Genomic DNA, 21,390 nt, shown 5'->3' on the forward strand with positions numbered 1-21,390 from the left:
AAGCTATTTTGAAAAAAATATTTGATAAAATAGCTTTGATGGGAGAAAGAAATAAGAGAGAGAGCTACAATAAACTACTTTTTTCAGCTTCATCCCACTCATGTTTTGTAATAGAAGAAGAAAAACAGCTTCACCAATAGAGCTGTTTTGAAAACAAGTGTTTGGTAAAAAAAAAAACTCACAACAGCTCATGAGGCTGTTGTTGTGACCTGTAGGGCCTAAATCTTGATTAGCTATGCGACGTTTTAATAAAAAACTATGAAAACTTTGGAAACATCATCAGTTCATCACGATGTACTAGTATTCAAGACCTTGAGGGGCATGGCTCCGGATCACTCTCGCCTTATTGCTGCTTGCCGGGAATCAGCTAAGCTATGGAGATGCCGCCTTCTTAGCAACAATCCACCTTTATTTGCTATCTGGCACCTATTTCATTCACCTCACCCTCATGAAATTCCTGGAATTTTGTAAGGTCTTGTTTAGTTCGCGATTTCTTTTTGGATTTGGCTACTGTAGCATTTTTATTTGTATTTGATAATTATTGTCTAATCATAGACTAACTAGATTCAAAAGATTCGTCTCACAAATTACAGACAAACTGTGCAATTAGTTATTTTGTTATCTATATTTAATGCTCCATGTATGTGCCGTAAACTTCGATATGACGGGGGATTTTTTAAAAAATTGGGAACTAAACAAGGCGAGCCAAGCCACCTACCTGTTCACTCTGACATTTATGGCTTTCAATTAGGCCTTGTTTAATTGAGGAGGTGAAATATTTTTAGTATTGTAACATTTTCGTCTTTATTTAGTAATTATTGTTCAATTATGGACTAACTAGACTCCGAAAATTTGTCTCGCAAATTACAGACAAATTATGTAATTGATTATTTTTTATCTATATTTAATGTTCCATGCATGTACTGTAAGATTTAATGTAACGGAATATCTTAAAATTTTTTTGGGTTTTGGGTGTAACTAAACAAGGCCTTATCACCCCACTAGTTGGCCTAAAAAAAACTAAAAACAATAGACACCTAACCAAAATTTAAAAGTTCTCACATGGAAGTTCCCCTCGCCCTTACCGGGAAGTGCTTTTGCTGAATTTAAAGTTCCAAATTCCCAATTTGGATAATTTACGCTGGAATTTTTTTTCAAAACCTTTTATAGGCCTCAAATCCTAATCCTAAAAGTAATAATCATAGAAAAACTGAAGCTCTGGTGATTCCACATGAATCTATGAAAGCATGGGAGTTATTCCTCAGATCCTAGGAATTTGCATATAAGCACAAAAGATCCGTTCCAACAAAGAGGTCTCGCTTCCATGCTTGATTTATCTTATTACAGACTTTTTTTTATCGGGATTTTATCTTACACTAGTGTATTAGGCGCGCCCATGCGCGCGGGCTAGCACCGGTGCATGCATTTGTTTTGATCCAAATCGAGGTCAGATGGCCAATAGCGTACATATATATGGTCACCCATATTAGCAAATACTAGTATATAGAGCCACCATCTACAGCTGAGACGATGAATCTCTAGGTTAGAATTATACACGTCCGATGTTCACATAATACTAAAAACTGATGGTTCGAAACAAACAGCTAAGTCGAACACCAAAAGAGAAGTTCTGCCAGTCCTGAAGTTTCCATCAATATGTCCAGCGTCAATAGAGCTTCCAACTTCGATCTGATTCAATGCTATCGGAGGAGTAATCTGTGAAACAATTATGTATGAAGTTAGCGTCTATGATGGGAGTGCACGTGTGGTGCTAGAAGGGTACAGGTGGAGTGTATACCTCTGGGCAGGTAGAAAGGCTGATCAGAAGAAGTGGTGTAGGAAGAGGAAGGTGCTGCAATTTGCATGTCCATAGTATCCTGATCGTTCAAGTCTCATGTTGGCTGTACGGCAGATCGAAACATGATTAGTGAATTTTTGAAGCACGAAAGTAGTGTCCTGGTACAGGAAGTACCTCTATGTTGGCGATCATAGGCTTCTTCGAGCACCTCCCTGTCATAGCCTAGCTCTTCAGCTAATTTAAAAAGATTAATATTGTTAGTAAAGCAAATATGATATGGGCTAAAAACACATGGTATATACAAGCTAGAGGTGTAAAACGTGTCGACTACCTGTGTCCCATGAAGCGACGGAGTCAGTTTTTTCCACAGGAGCATCAAGCCCACCAGGTTCCTCCTCAAGTTTTGGGGCTTCAGAGTATAGGTATGTTTTCATTGTGACAGGAAACACCACGTTGCGCACACCATCTACTTTCTGATATTGGAATCCCATGTAGCCGTTTTTGGGGATAGATCTTGTGCTAAGTGTGTAGGCATCAATACGACAAATACCTTTGGACTTGATGAATTGATAGGTTTGGATAGAACAGTGACGTGAAAGCAGTGGTCCTAAGGTGGCTGGATCAAATGCATGAGGTGGGAAGCCTGATATGTCTATAGTCACTGCAGTATTCCAATCGACAGTCGTAGCTCCATATTGGCTAGACCAAGGGAGAAGAAGCATGCTAAAATTGTGGCCGCTCAGTATTTCTGCCAAAGCGACAGTGTCTCTCTCATGGAGCGTGGCAAACTGGATCACGAAATCTGAACGAAATCGCGTGATGGCTACAGGGACGGCCTGGTTTCCAAATTGGCTTTCAATGGCAAATCGAATTTCTGTAATGGAAAGGGTAGCACTGGCTGGGTCGGGTTGAGTTGCAACTACTGCATTGGCAAACTGTGCCTCCACCGTCTCTGTTGCGTTGGTTGGCTCAATGAGCGAGAAATCCTGAACAGAACGTGCATCCTACAAGAGCACCACTGAGTGGACGCGCTAATCTATAGCTATGAAAAGATTTTGTGAGGGGGGACACACCATGTGTCTTTCCGGCAACTGATCTCGTCGTTAGTCGCTTAGAATGAAAGGTATGACTCAGATCTGATGAAACACTTTAAGGGTGAACTGGTCGTACAACAAAATCAAGGAACATGAGATGACTCAGATCCGACGGTAGCAACTCTAGCCAGCATAAACCTAGCATCCGCCAGGAGAGAAACAAAGAAAGCGAGGAAGGGAAGAGAACTCGAGCACACGCACCCAAGGCAACCGGCAGAATGGAGGGAGAAACGAAAAAAGGGGTGTGAATGGCTTCTTCTTTATCTAGGGAGCAAGCGGACGAGGGCAACCGACGTTCGGCGCTTACAGTGCGCTATGTTCTAGAAACAAACGCTGCCACACGGGCCCCCTCCAGAAGCCCCCACCAGACAGCGACAGGCTTGACACCAGCAACCCAACGGCCACTCCACTGCACGCCCACCCGCAAGACCCGCACAAAGCGGCCTTTTGGAGACGAGGCTGCCACCATAGGCCAGCGTTCCTCAGCCAACCGGCACTCGACAACGACCCCAGACGTCCAATGGCTGGACGACAGCGACACCCGCCCCGTACATACCCCTGACCAACAGAAGCACCACCGTCCACCACAAATCGGACGGCCAAAATCTTTTTCGCCAACGTGGCCTCGCTCTCCTCCCGTTGTGGCCAACAGATTGCATATCTTTAGATACTCCGTAGGAGTATGGAATCCGCTCAAATCGTGCGCGATCGAGGAAAAGGAAAAGCAAGGAATATAACCGGACCGTGCGAACACACATATTTGGGCTGGCCCAGTGAAGGCCCGAGCCGAACAACTAAACCTGAACGCTGAATATCCCGAAGCCCTAGCCGCCATCTCTCTCTCTCTGCCCATCGCCGCAGTGCGTGCGCGCTGCAACACATCGCTCACCACCACCTGCTCCTCCAGCGGCGGCTCCCCGGGCGAACCCGAATCCCCAAACACCATGGCGGGTGGCAAGATCCAGAAGAAGCGCCACGGCGCGGCGGGAGGCGCCGGCGGAGGGGGCGCCCGGCTGCAGGGCGGTATCCCGTTCGAGAAGTCCAAGGGGCAGCACATCCTGAAGAACCCGGCGCTGGTGGACTCCATCGTCGCCAAGGCCGGGCTCAAGCCCACCGACACCGTCCTCGAGATCGGGCCGGGTACAGGAAACCTCACCAAGCGCCTCCTCGAGGCCGGTGTCAAGGCCGTCGTCGCCGTCGAGCTCGACCCGCGTATGGTGCTCGAACTCAACCGGCGGTTCCAGGGGCACCCGCTCTCCTCGCGCCTTAAGGTACCGTTTTCTCTCAGCTCCTAGTACTCTGGTTTTTGAATAAATTAATTGTTTCACTGAAGTTCGCTCTGCGATTGTTGCTTACAATTTTTTTTCAAGATTTTTTTTTTGTTGTTTCCGATTTTGGTTAACTTGATGTCTTGTCGACTGTAAATGGAGAAGGTTTGTAATGAGCTGAATGGTGTGGTGGAACTGGAAAACTCAGGTTTAAAATCTTCACGTTGGAAAGATTTAGATTAATGAGACTTTCCTCTCTCCCATTGTGATTCCTGTGCTTTGGTAGCAATGTTGGTGAACAGTTATAATTTTAGGTCCTTAGTTTGCGGGTACTGATGGTGAACAGGTTATAATTCTAGGACCTTAATTTGCGGTAAACTAAGTGGAAGACATTTGGTTCAGTGTCAACTGCCGCTAAAGTGTAGTACATGTAGCTTACAAGATGCATCATAGATAGCCTTCATGAGCTAAAGTGCTGAACTAGTAAAATGCTGAGGATCTTGGTTTCACTGCCTCATGTTAGAGCTTTTACGAGCTGATGAACAAGTAATTGCATCAGGATTTTCTTTCGAGTGTACCATTGGTGTTTGTGGTACATAAACATGAAGAGTCTTTGAGTTGGGTTTGTCAGAAATGAGTTTTTACTTGTTCATGAAGATGCTGTGATGTGGTTATTGTTGGTGATTTTTTTCAATTGGTGCTATTCATATCATCATGCATGAGAAAGCAAATTGAATTGGTGTAAATCAAATCCTGCAAATGAACTATCTATGATGCATCATGTCAGCTTTCAGTTAGGCTTATTTACGTGATAATGAATGGTTTGCAGACAGTTAATTTTATGAATCATTCATTGGGGATAAAGTAATTACTTTTAAGTGTTATGAAAACGAAAACTAGCCTGGCACGATGCCAAAGTAGATGGCAGTAATGTGAATCCTCTGTTAGGGCCAGCTGGATTGTGAGTGCAAATTGAACATGAAGTCATTATATGTATTTCTTCATCTTGTTTTGCTTTCCCTTCCATAATAATATGGACACAGAATTGTAATACAATAAGTTGTCTCATGATGCAGGTTATCCAAGGAGATGTCCTCAAATGTGATCTCCCATACTTCGATATTTGTGTGGCGAACATCCCGTACCAGATCTCATCTCCCCTTACTTTCAAGCTTCTGTCACACCGTCCAATCTTTAGGTGTGCTGTGATTATGTTTCAACGTGAATTTGCCATGAGACTTGTGGCACAACCAGGAGATACCCTCTACTGTCGTCTCTCTGTGAATGTGCAGCTCCTGTCGCGAGTGTCGCATCTCCTAAAGGTTGGGAAGAACAACTTTAGGCCTCCGCCCAAAGTTGATTCTTCGGTTGTGCGGATCGAGCCCAGGAAACCGCTCCCTCCTGTCAGCTTCAAGGAGTGGGATGGGCTTGTGAGGATTTGTTTCAACCGGAAGAACAGGACCCTGGGCTCCCTCTTCAAAACGAAACGTGTTCTTGAATTGCTAGAGAAGAACTACAAGACTATGCAGTCTCTCCAACTTACACGAGATGCAGACATGGGCGAGCAAAAGATGTCTGCGGACGACGTCGCGTTGCTGGCTAATATGGTTGAAGATCTGAACATGGAGACTGGGGATGAGAAGGAAGATGATGAAATGGAAATGGATGATGCAGACATGGCTGGAGATGGTGCTGCAAGCTTTAAAGAAAAGATTATGGGTATTTTGCAGCAGGGCGATTTTGCAGAAAAGAGAGGTTCCAAGCTGAGCCAAGTTGATTTCTTATACCTGCTGTCCCTCTTCAACAAAGCTGGCATACATTTCTCGTGATTGGTTCTCTAATGGGCCAGCTACCCTTGAGAAGTAGTATATTTCTTTTTGTTTTTCTGTTGTGTTATTATGATTGTATTAAGTTACTGAATCAAGACCTCTAAGCTTGCGGTCATAGAAATTTTGATAGGCTCATCCTATCTGGTTGAGCTGTAAGGAAAGAAATTCTACATGCTGTTGCCTTGCCTGTGCAGGATGGTGACTTTTACTAGTACCGGATTTGGCACAGATGTCATTCCAGCCTATTTTCTTACGACAATGCAGTGATGCAGATACAATCCCTCTGTTTTCTTAAAAGGAACGGAGGAAGGCGTTAGGTGATAAGTCGTTAACGAGACGACAGTTAACGCTCAGCGGCAGCACAATTGCACCACTATTGGCCGACTAGCGCCATACCAACACGGTGTTAACTCATGATAAATGCCAACGTGTCTAGCTAGTGCATTCACGCCCGCCAAAAAGAGAGATTTCTTTGAACTGAGTACAACATTTAATGCCGAATAAGTTTTTTTTAATAGAAAAAGAGTGAATCCTAATGAAACGAGACGAGCAACTTCAAACGGAGCGAGAGTCCTGAGATGCAAACACAGTCAAATTTGAAGCCAAACTATGAACAGCCGAACAAAAGAAATCCAACAAGGTACACATGTCGGAGCTGTTCATAACAATGTGCAACAGAATAAAACCAACATTACCAATACTTTTTTTTTTTTGAAAAGAACATAGTCAATACTGGTGCACTGGCGCTGGTCCCTTGTCATGACCTGAACATTCGTTTGCCTCATCTTATTCCATTCATTCTTCCTCCTGTTCAAGAACTGTCTGTGGTAGGGGGCTTGATGTGCTCCGACTACCACGAAACACTGAACCAAAGCTCATATCAGCAGAAATGCTGCAAGAATCTTGTCACGCTTTGGTATGCATGTCTCAGATCAGGCTCCAGTGTTGAGTGAGCCAGGCTCTCTGCCATGCACCCTGAAGCGATAGATGCATGTAAGTTCCAAGTTCCCATGGTTTGAGGAGAAGTCAAGCTGAACCATGTTGACAACCCGTGAATCAGCGGTTCTCTCTAGTTGGAAGGTCTGAGCATTGCTTTTGTCAAGGTCATAAGAGAACTCTCCTAAAGCAGCCATCACATTTGAATGCTTTTCTGAATCATCATGTGATCCTTGGTACCATCCACGGACCTGGAAATCCTTTGGAGCACTTGATCTATCATAGGCCACACTCTGCATAGGTCATGATGTTCGTGAGTTAGTAGGAATAAATTGTAGAGAGGGGTTGAATCACAAAAATAACATCCACCTAGCTCTGACCCAAGGAAAGATATATCATTCATAACATCAATAATTTATTTTATGATATTTCACTCAACCAAAGAAACAAAATCTCAAGGGTTTGGCAGCTTAAAATTGATCATGTGATAGTAAGGATAGGTTTGTGACGGTACATCAGGATAGTGGCAACTCGAATTACCAAATTCAGGTTCAGTAATAAATAAAATTCCCTAAGGCTCTGTTCGGTTATGCAGTTCCCTGCCGTTCCTGGCCAGGAATGGTTCCGGCATTATAGAAAATATTGACGAACGGCAGGCCAGGAACCAATCCCAATATAACCGAACGAGGCCTAAACAATTTAACCCACGAACAATCGATGATATTGTAATCAGATATCATAAACTGTGTTCTGCATATTTTTTCATGCATCAGTAATCAAGTTACCATTCATCACTTTATGTGACATGTCCCATCATAATACTAGCATAATTGAGTAGGCAATTAGAGGAACAATGTGTTATTGAAGTTTCCCAAATCTAGTCATGTGAGATAGTATAAGCAGCATACTTGATGTCGACAATCAGTATGCTCCTAATGATCAGATCAGATACACAAGTCAGACCTAACCTAATAACAACTAAATAACGAATTCAGGATTTCACATGAGTTCCTTTTGAATCAATAAGTGCCTGAAAAAACAAAATGACCTCCAAGTGATATGTCAAATTGTCAGTTCCTCTCTCAAACTATTCAGATTAACCCGCACCAAAGAAAACAAAATGTAAAACATCAAATCTGAAATAGATATATTTGTGCTGGAAACACATCTATGTTTCTAAGTTCTAGCATTGTGGATTATATCAGGAGTGATCACAGATTGACTACCTGCTTTCTAAACTTACTGACAGAGGGAATTGAATTAGCTCAGCTGATAACAAAGGGCAGTTGCCTTACGGCCACTGTTACAGAGACCCGTGTATCCGAATTTTTTGGCACACCAATCGTATCCCTGTGTCGATTGCACCGAACACAGTGCGACACACATAAGACACCTTGCAGATGTGCCAAAAAGGAAAAGGTCACCTTCATCGAGATGGAGCAAGCCAGCTATATAGTAGGATGTAAGGAGGGCGGGAAGAAACATCCAGCATCATTAGAGATAGAGGAGGTCCATGGGAGTAAGTGCCTTCTGAGCATCAGCCACACCTCCAGACGCAGGCCATGCCAAAACTGATGCTACTGGAGAGGTGAGGAGTGGGGTGTGTGTGTGTGTTTTGTGGTGGTGGGTGGGTGGGTGGGTGGGGGGGGGGGAGGTGGTGGTACTGAGTTTGCTAATCCATGACGGGACATGGTGGCTGTGTGGTGGCCGATGGGTTCTCTGGCTGCAGCAACACGTCTTCTTGAGGGAGTGAGAAGCACTGAGGAGGAATTGAGAAAAAGGATGCAGCAGCAGCTTTGTTGATGAGTAGTGAAGTCAGGACTCGGGAGTTGGATGGGTTAGGGCAAGTCATTTAGGTCAGCAGAATTGGACAGTAAATGGCTTCCTTAGACTGTCTCCAACAACAAAGAGGCAAATACGAGACCTATTCCAGACTTTGGGTCACAGACAAGAAAAGGGTCATGCACCCAAAGCCTTCATTCTCCAACAGCACGAACGCAAAAGCAGAGCACCCAAACTGCAGCTGGCGAGCGCCTCCTTCCCTCCCAACTTCCGGCAATCCCGCCCCACGGCTGCTCCCTCCCCTGTGCAGCCGGCGAGCGCATCCTTCCTTCCCTCCCTCCGGTGACCCCGCCACGCGGCTGCTCCCTCCCCTGCACAGCCAGCGAGCTTCCTCCCCTGCACAGCCAGCGAGCTTCCTACCCAAAATGCGTGCTCCGTTTGCGTCGTCTGTTGGAGAGCTGTTTTTTTACTGTGCATACCCTATTTTGCGTTTGCCTCTCGTTTTGCATGAGCTGTTGAAGAATGAAGACAGCCTTAGTTCCTTTGTTCGCTTTCCTTTTTATTTTTTCCCATTATTTTCTCCCTTTTTAAACCTGTGATACATGTGCTTCTAGCACGGTCATAAATGGATAATTATGTACTATGACATAACTGTACAATAATAAAATTGTTGATAAACTATACTTATGTTCTATTTTTTATTTTATATAATTTAAAAATAATACATTAACAATGACCAAATCCGACACCTGCACCCGAGTCAGAATCCGACACCCACACCCATGGCCAGGTAACGCTATTGTGGGAATATGTTTCCTAATTCCTACACACCAACTTCGGTGGGATATATGTTTGCTACAAGAACATTTTGAGATGGAAATACCTAAGCATTCAATCATATAAATCAGTTAGCTACCAAAGTTTTAAATGAATAACAATAGATACTTGTTTAGTTGTTTACATATGAATGTAGAGCACAAAAACCTTACCTTGTCAACATGTTCTAGAGTGACCGCCTCAGGAATTATTCCTGTTCTTAGCTTCACCTTCACAAACCCACTACTTCCTTTCAGTGCAAAACACTCTCCTGGCTGCCCAAAACTTGGCTCCAGCATCTTTTGAGCTGTTGTGTGCACAATGCTGCGACCAGGTAAATAGTTCTTGCCATTCATGAAAGGCTCTGAGTGACTTACCACTTTAGCACCCCCTGATCCCAATGCATAATCCACCATACCAAGGCCATCTGCGGAATGCCTTGCTATCTCCATCTCAACTACCTCTTTGGCATATAGCCTTATATCATCCAAGCTTATTTCATCGTCTGTACCACCGAATCCCTTCTTTTTCTTCAACTGGCTCAAAATCTCCTCAAACTCATTTTTGGAAAGGAATCCCATGTCACTAAGCTCAGCCAGTGATTTATCCAACTTGTCAGTTTTGTCTTCCAAAGTCTTCATTTTTTTTTCTATCTTGCTACCCTTATCCTCAAATTGCTTAGTGATATCCCTTTTTGCTTTGTCAATCTCATTTCCTAGCTTCTTATCCAAAACATCCAACTGTAGCTGAAGCATCTTGGCAGTCTTCTTAAATCCTTCCACCTTGGATAGCCTGCTCTCCATATCCAGTGTTAATGATAATTCACCACTTTGCCATCTCCAGAACACCTGCCCCATCCAAGCAGTAGCTGAAATAAGAAGACACAGCTTCACGAGCACACTTAAGGCAGTTACCCACTTAGCTTTTTCTTGTTTAGTAGGGCTTTTCTTTTGGCGTACAGCAGCTGCTGAAGCAACCGCATCTTTTCTTGCTTCAGAAGAATGTTTTGACTTGTCAAGAACTGATTCTCCGCGGATAGTATGACTCAGATCATTGCTAGGAATTTTTGCAAGAATCGGAGGCAAGGCTTTTCTTCTTGTAATACCAGCTGTTCGCCGCCTAGCATCTTGGCTAGAATGTGAGTCCGTACTTAATGCATGGTTTCCATTTGTATTCGCAGTAGGAATTGCAGCAGTAGAAGCTGACATTGTTGTCAGCTATAAAGTAGATTGTATTCTAGAAATAACGATGCTCCTGTAATTTAAGGTAGCAGGAATTTAGTAAAGTTCAACAGAGATAATATGTAGATAACCTCTGCAGCTAAACATGAAATATATGAAGAGCAGTTTGGTATTAGTAATTTAGTATCATACATGGCAAGTAAAGGTTTCTACATTTTGTTTAAGAACCGCACTAATTTATGGATAAATCTCAGGGGCGGACCCAGTAAAGGACATGCGTGTACACATGTACACCAATAATTTTTCCAAAGCAATCGAAGTTAGTAGGCATAATACATGCATATACACTTGCAATTAGATTCAGATCCGATTACGAATAGTATGTTAGGGTTTGGGGCTTTGGGTGCATGGCTTCTCACAGCAGGAAGGGAAGACCAAGTGAGGGAATGGTGCTCGTCGCCGGCGAAGGTGGCGGGTGGCGAAGTAGTACAGCAGCGGCGGCCGGCCTAGTCGTTGGTGAGTGGGGGTTGCGCGCATGCTTAGGGTGACGGAAGAAGACAAGGCAGAGTAAGGTTGCAGACTTGCAGCATACAGCTACAGTTGGATTGGGTGCGTAATTACGGTTTTAGAGCTAGGGCCAGTCTAAGGTTGGAGCAGAATCAAGCAGACGCAGAGGACCGAGAGGGACGAGCTGTTGGCGTGGGAAGGAGAGAGAAGATCGTGGCGCTGTGCGGACGGAGACCTACCTGTGGAGCTGTGTGCCGGCCGCGCCGGAGCCGGTCGCGGGGACACCGGGGCTGAAGAGGGCGGACGCCGCGCCGGAGCTGGTCGCGAGGACGCTGGGCCCCAGGTGGTGCTCGACCGAGCGGGGTCTCCTCTCTGGGTTGCGGCGCGGCGAGCGGAGGGAGGAGATCAGCCGCGGGCGAGACGAGTTCAGGCGGCGGGCGGAGGAGCGAGCTCGGCCGCGGGGGGAGAGGAGGCGGCCGCCGCCGTGTGCGGATGGATCGGGAGGAGGAAGAACCGCCTAAGGAGAGTGAAGAAGAAAATAAAATAGGCTTTTATTGCTATTATAAAATATTGTAATTACCCACAAGTTATTAAAAAGTTTAAGAGTTCACATCTGACACTAGTGGAAACTTATTTGTTCTCCACGTCATTTCATCCACTTTTTTATATAATAGTATCAAACTGCACTAAAAAAGTCTCAAATACCCTCATCTCTAAACGTGTCGCGACCTATGACGGTGCTCCAATAGCGCATTGGCAGGCGGCAGACTAGCAAGGACCAGCACATCCGCGAGTGTGAAGGTGGCAGGGCTGCTAGGAGATGGAATGTGTGGGTAGCCAGGTCCTAGAGCAAGAGCAGAGTGGAAAGGGTCACACGATCGGGGTAGACGACGATGGTGGAGGGTGACAACGACATTGGAGATGACGGATAAGGCAAGGTTGAGACTTGAGATGACAGAGATGGTGGACAAAACGTGAATACGCAGGCGGGGATGGAAGACGGGGTGAGGGCGAGCTCTGCCCGGCAATGGAGACCGTGTCGGCCAGCCTGGACCCTCAGCTCAAGCTCTGCCCCAGCACCATGATCGGCGTGTACGAGAGCTCTGCCCCTGGCCATCGTGTTGCTCTTCTTTTTTTTAATCCTCGTGTTGCTCTTCTGAGGAGGAAGAAGGTGTTGGGTCACCGACAGCTTGGCCTTGCCGGATAGGAAAGAAAGATGCGAGAGAGTGAAGTTGTAAGAGAAGGGTATTTTGGATATCTTCATTAGTTGGGCCCACATATCTGGCTATCAAATGGCGAAAAAACAAGAGGAGATGGACGAAATATTGTGGAGGAAAAAAATTCCAACCAATGCAATCAGTGACCACCTAAACTTTTTCATGGCCTGTGGACAGTTACAAACTATTAATAGCATATAGGTAAAAGCCTCAAAATAAAAAAACTATAGGCTAACATATGGACCCACATGTGAGGTGTGACATCCCATATTTTTGTCAACAAAACCATATTAGGACTATTCCGTTTTATCCAAAGGAAAGTAGGTTAGATCATCTCACGTTGTATCCCATAATATAACTTAACATATATTAACATCATTTTTAGAGCCAGGGGTATAATAATAATAATAATTAATTAATTAATTAATTATTATAGTGGTATTATATTTAAACAATACATCTTAGAATTAATTTTGTTCTCACTTTGAAAAATGTATATAAGCAAGATAGTCATGGATGCTCATCATCGACGAAAGTCCTGAGAAAGACCTAACGTAGGGTGATGGTGGCAGTTGCCCAACCGTTGCCACGAGGAGACACACACACACAGAGAGAGAGAGAGAGAGAGAGAGCGCAAGCATCAAGCAAAGGGAATGACCAAATGGAGAACTATGTGAGAGGGACTAGGCGACGCAAGAGGGAAAGGCTTTGTGTTCTCATCACTATCCACGACACTAGCCTCATGGCGTGGTGAAAGTGCAGGTTCAACCCACACTAATAAGTCGTTAATAGAGATGTCAAGAAGTTAGTGCTTCATGGTGGAATCTATGAACCCATGCAAGGGCAAGGATTGAATGCGAGGTGGCAATCTTGCCTTGCTTGCTAGTAAATTCGTGTTGTAGCACCTTACCCTATATGCCTTGAGGGGAAACATATTGCCGAGAATGGTGATTCGTTGAATAACCAGGATGACTGCCTGCTCAGCTTCCATACGATGAGGATGAAACAAGAGTAGTAGTTGTTAGAGAAGTTGCAACAGACAAACGCTATAACCATTTTCCAAGGCGCTTCATATATAAATTAATTAGATCATCTATCGAATAGAGCATATAAATATAAAATAACATGTATATCTAATAAGGCAAACAATATGAGTATTAACTCACATTCAAATAACAAGGTAAAAAACAAATCTTCATGAGATAACAAGGCCAACAATGTCAAGTTAGATAAATCTATACATCTATTCAACGCTTCTTTAAATCTCTACTCTTCAGTCTATTGTGTTACCCAAGGTAGCACCCCTACTAAGCACTGATCCTATCAAGACTCCATTATTCAGCGCAAGTTTGCCAAGGGAACAACCACATAGGCTCCATCAATAAAGATAGGGGGACATTTCTGCACATGTCAAAGGTCATGATGAGCCCATTCTATTACAATAACCATCACCATAACTAATTTAGAGGAACATGTTGTGAGATCAATGAACTTGATATTAGACCATGATATTTGAAAAGCATAAAAGGAGGCATATGGGTCACAAGATTAATAGCATAACCATACCACTATACTTTGGACAATGCAACTCGTGGCTCCAAAATTTTGACACGAGATTGCCATACATGGTGCTCCTAGCTAGAGGTTAGCCTAAGCTACCTCCTAGCAACATGTTCGATCCCTTGGCTCTCAATGAGATGGCTATCTCTTAATCAATTGACTTATGGAGAATAAATAGTTGGAAATAATGGAGGAGGAGGGGGTTATTTATACACCAAGGAACCTGTGGTAAAAATTTGAGATCATGAAGATTTGATGTAGGCCATCAGCCTATACATGGCATGTTGATCGACCTATGCTCATTGTACACCCTTTCAAGCCAAACTTCTTTACATACCTTTATGCCACTATATGGAGTCTTTCCAAAGCTTGACATGTGGGTTGTGTGTGCTAGAAATCCCCAACAATGGCTAAGATCATATCCCTTGTTATCCCGTTGATATCTTGGTGAAGTTATGGAGAGGGGGAATCTTTCTAGTTATATAGTGCTTTGCATCCAAGCCATCTAGAATCAACTTCTCGCCAAGGATGGACCTTGGGGGCTCATATTTGGACTAGACTAATCGGCCTAAGCCCATCTAGTGTGTTTTGAACTTCATCTTTCACATGCCAGTCTCTCGTTTGGAGGCTTGAACCAAAATCATACACTTTTGGCTAAAATCCTATGAATATTAAAGGTTTGGTTAGGACTACTCCACTTCATATTTTTCAACCAAACAAATGCAACTCCACAAACTCTGCTCTAGAAAAAAAGATAGAGTTGAGAGAGCATCTAAAAAGGTGCTCCAAAAACTCAAAAAAATTATGGAGCTCTCCATGGTAGAGTTTGTGGAGCAGTCCCAAACATGCCTTGAACATAGATAAAAAAGCAAAGCACAGTGTTAGAGCCATATATTTCATGCAATTACAAGAAGAAACGAGGGTAAAAATGCATACAAAAGTAGTGCTAACTTCCCCATTCATGTCCAGACACTTGTGACATGTTCACATAGATGGTCCAATTGCATGTACATAGTCTGAGCAAACCTTTCTACACCAAGTGCTAACGTGAGCCAGTGGATGATTCGACCCTTATGTTGGACAGTCCGTGAGCACACAACTTATATGTGACCATGGTTCAAGAGCCAAAGTCTTTTCTAGATGGTTTGACAGTCACTCACCTAGCACATATGTCTTATAGGGCATAAGCAAACATTCTAGACCTCACTTAATCAGTTAAAGATCCTTCCTATGTTAATAAAGCACAACAAATCAAGCCTATCTCCTTCCATGTTTTATATTTCACCTACAATCTTTTGCATAATCTCTTGTGTAACATCTCTTACATCATATGCATGCATTTATCTATTGCAAAATTGGAGAGACGTCAAGCAATGTCCCAAGGACATTGGAGCATCGCTTATTCACCAAGAAGGCCCTAAGCATCTTGATTACAATTGAATAACTTGACTTTGTTGTATGATGTGCATGTGATAGAGAATGCAATCTAGCGATAGAGTGTGCAAACAACTTAAATCTCAAAAAGTTAAACAATTTTATAGTTGACAATTTTTCCATTTGAGTTCATTTAGGATAGCAAATACTCATTTTAAAATCGAACGAAGATAAAACGAGGAGGACAAATATCTTATATGGACACAAGTGACTTATGAGTAGAGTGGTTAGAGAAGATTTATTTTTTCTTGCAAAAAATTGTGACTTATAACTTATGGCTGCCCAGCCCAGATTTATGATTTCTGGACAACAATGTGTAGAGGCGGCCGTATTCTGAGTCACATCTAAAAAACAATTTCTAGAGGCTGCTCCAGTTCTAGCTGTCTCTAAAAATAAGTTTTTTTCTTGATGCGGCTAGATAACTGCCACTAATTTTTTTGTAAAGAAGAAAAACTAGAGACAGATCAATTCTGCAGTAGTGAACCGAAGTATTCACGGCAATGGCATACAAGCAATGTAGCATTCAGAATTAGTGGACCTTATATAGAGCTATGTTAGCATTCAGAATTATTGGATCTTACTACAGAGCTTGATGTGAGACAAAACTCTGTGCCAAATGGAATTCCTAGTCAGCCGCTCCAACAATAACGTGATAATCCCCATTCTCTCCAGACAACACAGAAAGAAACGCCTGATGCTTTATATAACCCAAAATTAATATCGTGATAGTTTTGTTTGCCACATACAGTACAAACTTGGGTTCCTTTTCTAGTAGTACATGTACAATACAAAACTGAAAAAAAAAACAGTATTGTACAAGATTGATACGGATCGGAATGACACCTCTGGCCCCAAATATGGATGAAAAACTCCCCAATTTGTCTAATATTAATAGGGTGATAATTTCAGTCCCAGTGCTGCTCCAGAAAAACCACAGGCTAGTTTGGAACTGGACAGGAAAACAAAGGACAATTTTTCAAAATTATCTCATTCAGAGGCGTAACAATAGTGAGTCTTCCTGCAGTGAAAGAAGTGGAACTTAAACGACAAAGAAACTATAGATCAAAAACCATTATAAACAAGAATTATTTCCAGGGACAAACGACTACAAGTAACTAAGATCTAGGAGCTAGTGGAAGCAGTAGTATGTGGGTCTTGGCACGACATCTACTAAAGGGCTTTGTCAGGTAGCATACACTACTTAATAGGAAGAAGGTTTACATGATACTAATACTAACATGAAACATCCTATAACTATTATTTAAATGTACGCCAGTAATATTATCCTGCAACAATCAGAATTTTATAAGAATTACTTAATAGTATGCTCGCCAAGGATAGCTGTCCATTCTGTTTCCTCTCAAGGCAAATCTCTCTTGTCTATAACTATTATTTAAATGTATGCCAGTAATATTATCCTGCAACGATCAGAATTTTATAAGAATTACTTAATAGTATGCCCTCCAACTCCAAGGATAGCTCTCCATTCTGTTTCCTCTCAAGGCAAATCTCTCCTGTCTATAACCACACGTACGGAGATCTATGTCAATCCTATTCCTCACACTCTGATCATGTTTTACATGTAATTCCTAACCGTCGAAACATTTTAACAGTGCCAGCGATAACCTATTTCAGGTTAAATATTGGTTTTATTAACTAGTGCCTACTCATTGATTGTTTTGTACCAGCTATGCTAGAGATGGTTTTACAAGTAAACAGGTGGCTAACAGAATATACTGTAAGAAAGGAGGCACGATTTATTTGCTAACACTCAAAATAAGTGCAGAATACTCACATAGGAGGTAATCGTCGGTAAACTTTATATTGTGTGCATTCGACGAATCAGTTCAGGATCCAATTGTCCGCTGCTATAACTGGATGGTACAGCACAAATCTCCTGCTTTCCTATCCACTCTTCACCTGGCTTTAAAGTAATTGGCTTCTCAATAGCTGCAGGCCCCACGCATAGCATGTTCTTGTACTCCTCATCCCCGAAATCTGTCATTGCTTTGGCCTTCTTGTCCCAAGGGTTCCAAACAACTGCAAAATGAGAAGGCCGGCAATGATATATACCATTGAAATGAAAAAGGCAACATCCAGAATTTCAAAAATCAAACATTGCAATCGAAGATAAAAAAGTCAACTCACCAACATCAGGAAGTCCCTCTTTCCTCAAAACAAATGTTCTTTTCTTCTCGTGGTCAATGATCACAATCTTTGGTGGAGCACTCAAATATACCTTGTCCACCTTACTCAAAAAACAACACAAATGTAATTAGAGTTTAATTGGTACAGAAATGGTGCCAAACCATGAAATTTAGCAGAAAACAAGCTTACTTCAGACTCAAATACAACTGCATCTCCTTGTTCAGTACAACGATTCTTAGATTGCAAGTTTTCAAGATAGTCCAAGGTCTCCAAACCTTCAACCCTCACTTCACTGAATGCAAAAACATATTTCAGGTAATGGGAACTGAAAGTAGTCAATGGTCCATGTAAATCTCTGATGATCCGCACATTCTATTTGCAGTATTGATATGGCCTATTGATAAAGCAAATGGTAAGCTTGTGATGGTGAGGTTCCTATTAAAAGATAAGCAGTTCCTTGTACACAGTCCCTTTTTCTTGAAGATTTGAAGGCGTATTGAGTCTGAAGGTGATAAATTCAACATCATCCAGAAGCAAGTTTTTTTATTGGCTATGCACCTTTGCACTCAAAGAGTGTAAGAAACACCAAAAATAATTTGGTGCAAACATAAAGCAAACAAATGGCATTTTACAAGGTACCTGATGTCAGACACCGAAAAGTAGGTGTGGTATGCAAATGTAAATTGGAATGGCTTGCTATCAGAGCTGATATTTTTTATTCGAGATGTAAGAATAAGATCTCCCCTTGGACTCAGAGCAACTCTCAGACGAAATTCATAACTGCAAGGCATGGGCAGTGAACATGATTGGATCAGTGGGAGGCCCGATGAATATATATAGTGACAATTTTATCAGATATAGATGATTCAATGATTGACTAGGTGGTGACCTATGTGGCCAGATCTTCAAATCCTCTTGAGATGACTTGAGTATCAAGTCAATATGACAATTGGAAGTAGCAACTGGAAAAGAAGGTGGACTTTCATCGACACTCCAAAATCGGTTCCTTGCAAATCCATGCTGTTCAAGAACTCCATGGTTACCTAGCTGCAAGATGGCATTGTTAATCTGGGTGTTACAAGATAAATTGCTTATTTGGAAACAAAAGTTGGTTATAATAGCGATGCTCATACTTGAGGGAAGCAAATTTGGATGCCACCACGAATTGCTTTTGGTGGTTTAAAAGTAGCCTGACAAGAAATATAGAAACGTATAATTATTAGGACCAGGAGCCATACTCAAACTTGTGAAAACTTGCATCTTGAATAGGAAAGAAGACAAAGCATATAGCCATATACCAGTGGATCATCTGAATTAGTATTACTGTAACATAATGGTGAAGGCTAACGAGTTTTAGATGCTAGTCTAATCCTAATCCAATGCAACATGATAGGAAAATGAAGAGTAGCACCTGATGTAATGAAATAAGAATAAACACAAAGCACATTTTACTGAAACTAAAAATCTGAATACCTTGTCACTAACAAAAAGCAGTTGTTGACCGAAGTTATTTTTCCAAAATGTCACTTGGCCTCCATATAAATATACCTGTTAACAGTTGAACATAGAAACTGAGAGGATACCAGTGCTTGTTGTGGGATAATATCACTCAAAGGAACTTCAAAAGTAAAAAAAGGAGCAACTTATTTCTTTGACCAAAATGGCCATATATATGCTTGTGCAGATGGCCAAAGAATAAGCAAGCAATGACCACATTGTTATTTCAGTCTCAAATTGATTTTTCTTCAAGAAGCTGACCATAATCAAAGATAGACATGTATCTCAGGCCCTGAATTATAATTGTTGGAAAGATGAGGAATAAGGTGACATTTGGACTTGTAGTTCTTACAACCACCTGTTGGAGTTGGACAGCTAGCTTGCACACTAGTAGCGTTATAATTAAACAGAGAAAATAATCTAGTGCCAAAAAAGCAAATCAAGGTGTGGAAATAAATTCAACAAAATGGGACTTATAGTCATTACTAGCCATTAAACCTTTCCTTATAGATTCAATGCATAGAGCAACCTTCCAGGTTAGCAGAGCGTGCGTCACCAGGTCTAAGTAAGGAAAAATACTGACTATTCAGGAGCAATATTAGTTTATAATAATTCTAGACCATTGATGCCGCGTTAGCGATTTATATGGCCTGCACTGCGATGGTTTTGCAAGGAGGAGAGAGATATCGACACCAATGTGACATGCCACGAGTGTCACGTCCATGTCCAAAATATATGATATGCAACTCATTAATTTATCTAGCTGTCTGCCTGTCTCCAGAAGCTTAATATAACCAAAAAATAGAGGCAAATAAAAACAAGAGATCACAGGCCCATTCCTTTTCTCCAGAATATAGCAGAGACCGTACCTGGCCCTTGTCCATATTCAGAAACTATAATTCTTCTTATTTAATTAAAAACATTCAGTACTGTTTGGACAATGTCCAACCATGACCAAGTATCTACGACTACAAACAAAAGATGACTAAATAAACAAATAAAAAAGTGCCAACAGAAAAGAAAATACAGACATATATACATTAACGCAATTCCAAAGCAAAACCGCAGCTGAGCAAAAGCAACACGGAAGCCCACGCGACGCAAGGCCGACCACAATGCTGAACGATCAAATCAACGGGTAATACTTTATGATGAAGCGCGAAATGATCCATCGATGAACGAAGGGTCAAACACTAGGTTGGCGCCTGATGACCAAACCTACCTTCCACTACATGCCCACAACTCACAACACTGTTCCTTGACCATAGACATTACCAACCCCAGTAGTAATAAGTAATAAATATCTGTTAAACCACAAGTTAGTTAATTATTACAACCTACCGCTGCTCTCGGATACAAGGAAACGAAATTAATTTGTGGGGGACCGAAACGATCGAGGGAACCGTACGAGCAGATGAATTTTTCTGAAGAACAATCGAGAGTAACAAGAGAGAATTTGCCTGACCTCGACGGAGCTGCCCCGGGCCTCGCGGAGCACGAACTTGTCGAGGCCGGTGGCGCGGTCCTTCACGCGCTCCACGGATGCCTTCGCCCCTGACATTCCTCAGTCGCCGACGGCGAGGAATTGAAGCGCCGGCCGGATTGCACGTCCGTTAGCCTGCCGGGACCGGGTGTGGATAGAGGGAGGGAACTGAGGAATTTCTTTGCGTTCGTGGGAGGGCTCATTTATAGGCGGCGGCAGCTTGAAGCTGATGTGTCCGCACAGGAATTTCTCAGCTTGAAGCTGATGCGCGTTCTGACTTCACAGACGTATTTCGTGAGTACGCTTTCTAATGTTTATTCCAAATCTTGTAGTACTACTGTTGCAGCGTTGCTTGAGAAATTTTAGTCATGTTTGCCGTCCATTGAACCGGCTCCGGCCTCCAGCAGGTGTCTGAGCAGGGACCAGTTCTAGGTCCCGGATGGTTTTGTGCAGGCGCAGAAAAAGGCAATTATATATTTAATAAAAAAACGAGGAAATGTGTTACGTGGTGGGCCTAGCTGAACACAGATCTGGGCCATAATAGTACAATTTGTTTTGCAGTTTCTTGGAGGCCGAAATTGTTGCGCGTTACATCCTTCCTGTTTTCTGAATAGGTGGCCCGCCTCTGATACAATCATACAATACGAACACAACATCCTCGGCCGAAAAGCGACCAGACCGGCCCAACAATGTGTCGAGCTGCCTAAGCCCATGCACCGGTGGTACAGTGCCAAGCAGTGAGTAACTGTAGCTCGGTGATTTATTACTTTCGTAGTATATAGGAACGACAGCACGGTGCCTTTTTCATTTATTAAGCAAGCAAAAAACGAATAAGGCCTT

The 21,390-nt window shown here is 42.6% G+C and overlaps 4 protein-coding genes across 5 annotated transcripts; 1 reads left to right on the plus strand and 3 right to left on the minus strand.

Annotated features, from left to right (window-relative positions):
• LOC110434711 lies at positions 1,322–3,838 on the minus strand. Its single transcript, XM_021459416.1, has 5 exons — positions 3,782–3,838; positions 2,130–2,802; positions 1,973–2,032; positions 1,799–1,901; positions 1,322–1,716 (listed from the first exon to the last, which is right to left on the minus strand). Exons 1-4 carry the CDS (start codon positions 3,836–3,838, stop codon positions 1,822–1,824), a joined length of 870 nt encoding a protein of 289 aa, XP_021315091.1. The 3' UTR covers positions 1,322–1,716; positions 1,799–1,821.
• LOC8076138 (ribosomal RNA small subunit methyltransferase) lies at positions 3,676–6,203 on the plus strand. The gene is made up of 2 exons (XM_002451599.2): positions 3,676–4,163; positions 5,237–6,203. Exons 1-2 carry the CDS (start codon positions 3,837–3,839, stop codon positions 5,987–5,989), a joined length of 1,080 nt encoding a protein of 359 aa, XP_002451644.1. The 5' UTR covers positions 3,676–3,836; the 3' UTR covers positions 5,990–6,203.
• On the minus strand, positions 6,544–11,741 carry LOC8077203 (protein SAD1/UNC-84 domain protein 2). The gene is made up of 3 exons (XM_002453344.2): positions 11,451–11,741; positions 9,697–10,777; positions 6,544–7,218 (listed from the first exon to the last, which is right to left on the minus strand). The coding sequence occupies exons 2-3, from the start codon at positions 10,729–10,731 to the stop codon at positions 6,922–6,924; spliced, it is 1,332 nt and encodes a 443-aa protein (XP_002453389.1). The 5' UTR covers positions 10,732–10,777; positions 11,451–11,741; the 3' UTR covers positions 6,544–6,921.
• LOC8076139 (putative glucose-6-phosphate 1-epimerase) lies at positions 16,103–20,737 on the minus strand. 2 transcript variants are annotated; one of them, XM_021458687.1, is made up of 9 exons: positions 20,533–20,737; positions 19,044–19,118; positions 18,704–18,760; positions 18,460–18,617; positions 18,210–18,350; positions 17,760–17,862; positions 17,571–17,670; positions 17,218–17,462; positions 16,103–16,371 (listed from the first exon to the last, which is right to left on the minus strand). In XM_021458687.1, the coding sequence occupies exons 1-8, from the start codon at positions 20,626–20,628 to the stop codon at positions 17,242–17,244; spliced, it is 951 nt and encodes a 316-aa protein (XP_021314362.1). In that variant the 5' UTR covers positions 20,629–20,737; the 3' UTR covers positions 16,103–16,371; positions 17,218–17,241. The 2 variants fall into 2 exon arrangements, with proteins under 2 accessions (XP_021314362.1, XP_002453390.1); XM_002453345.2 differs by having other exon boundaries at positions 16,103–16,440.

Source organism: Sorghum bicolor, chromosome 4 (genome assembly GCF_000003195.3).
Source record: "Sorghum bicolor cultivar BTx623 chromosome 4, Sorghum_bicolor_NCBIv3, whole genome shotgun sequence".
In the NCBI taxonomy this organism is placed as follows: Eukaryota; Viridiplantae; Streptophyta; class Magnoliopsida; order Poales; family Poaceae; genus Sorghum; species Sorghum bicolor.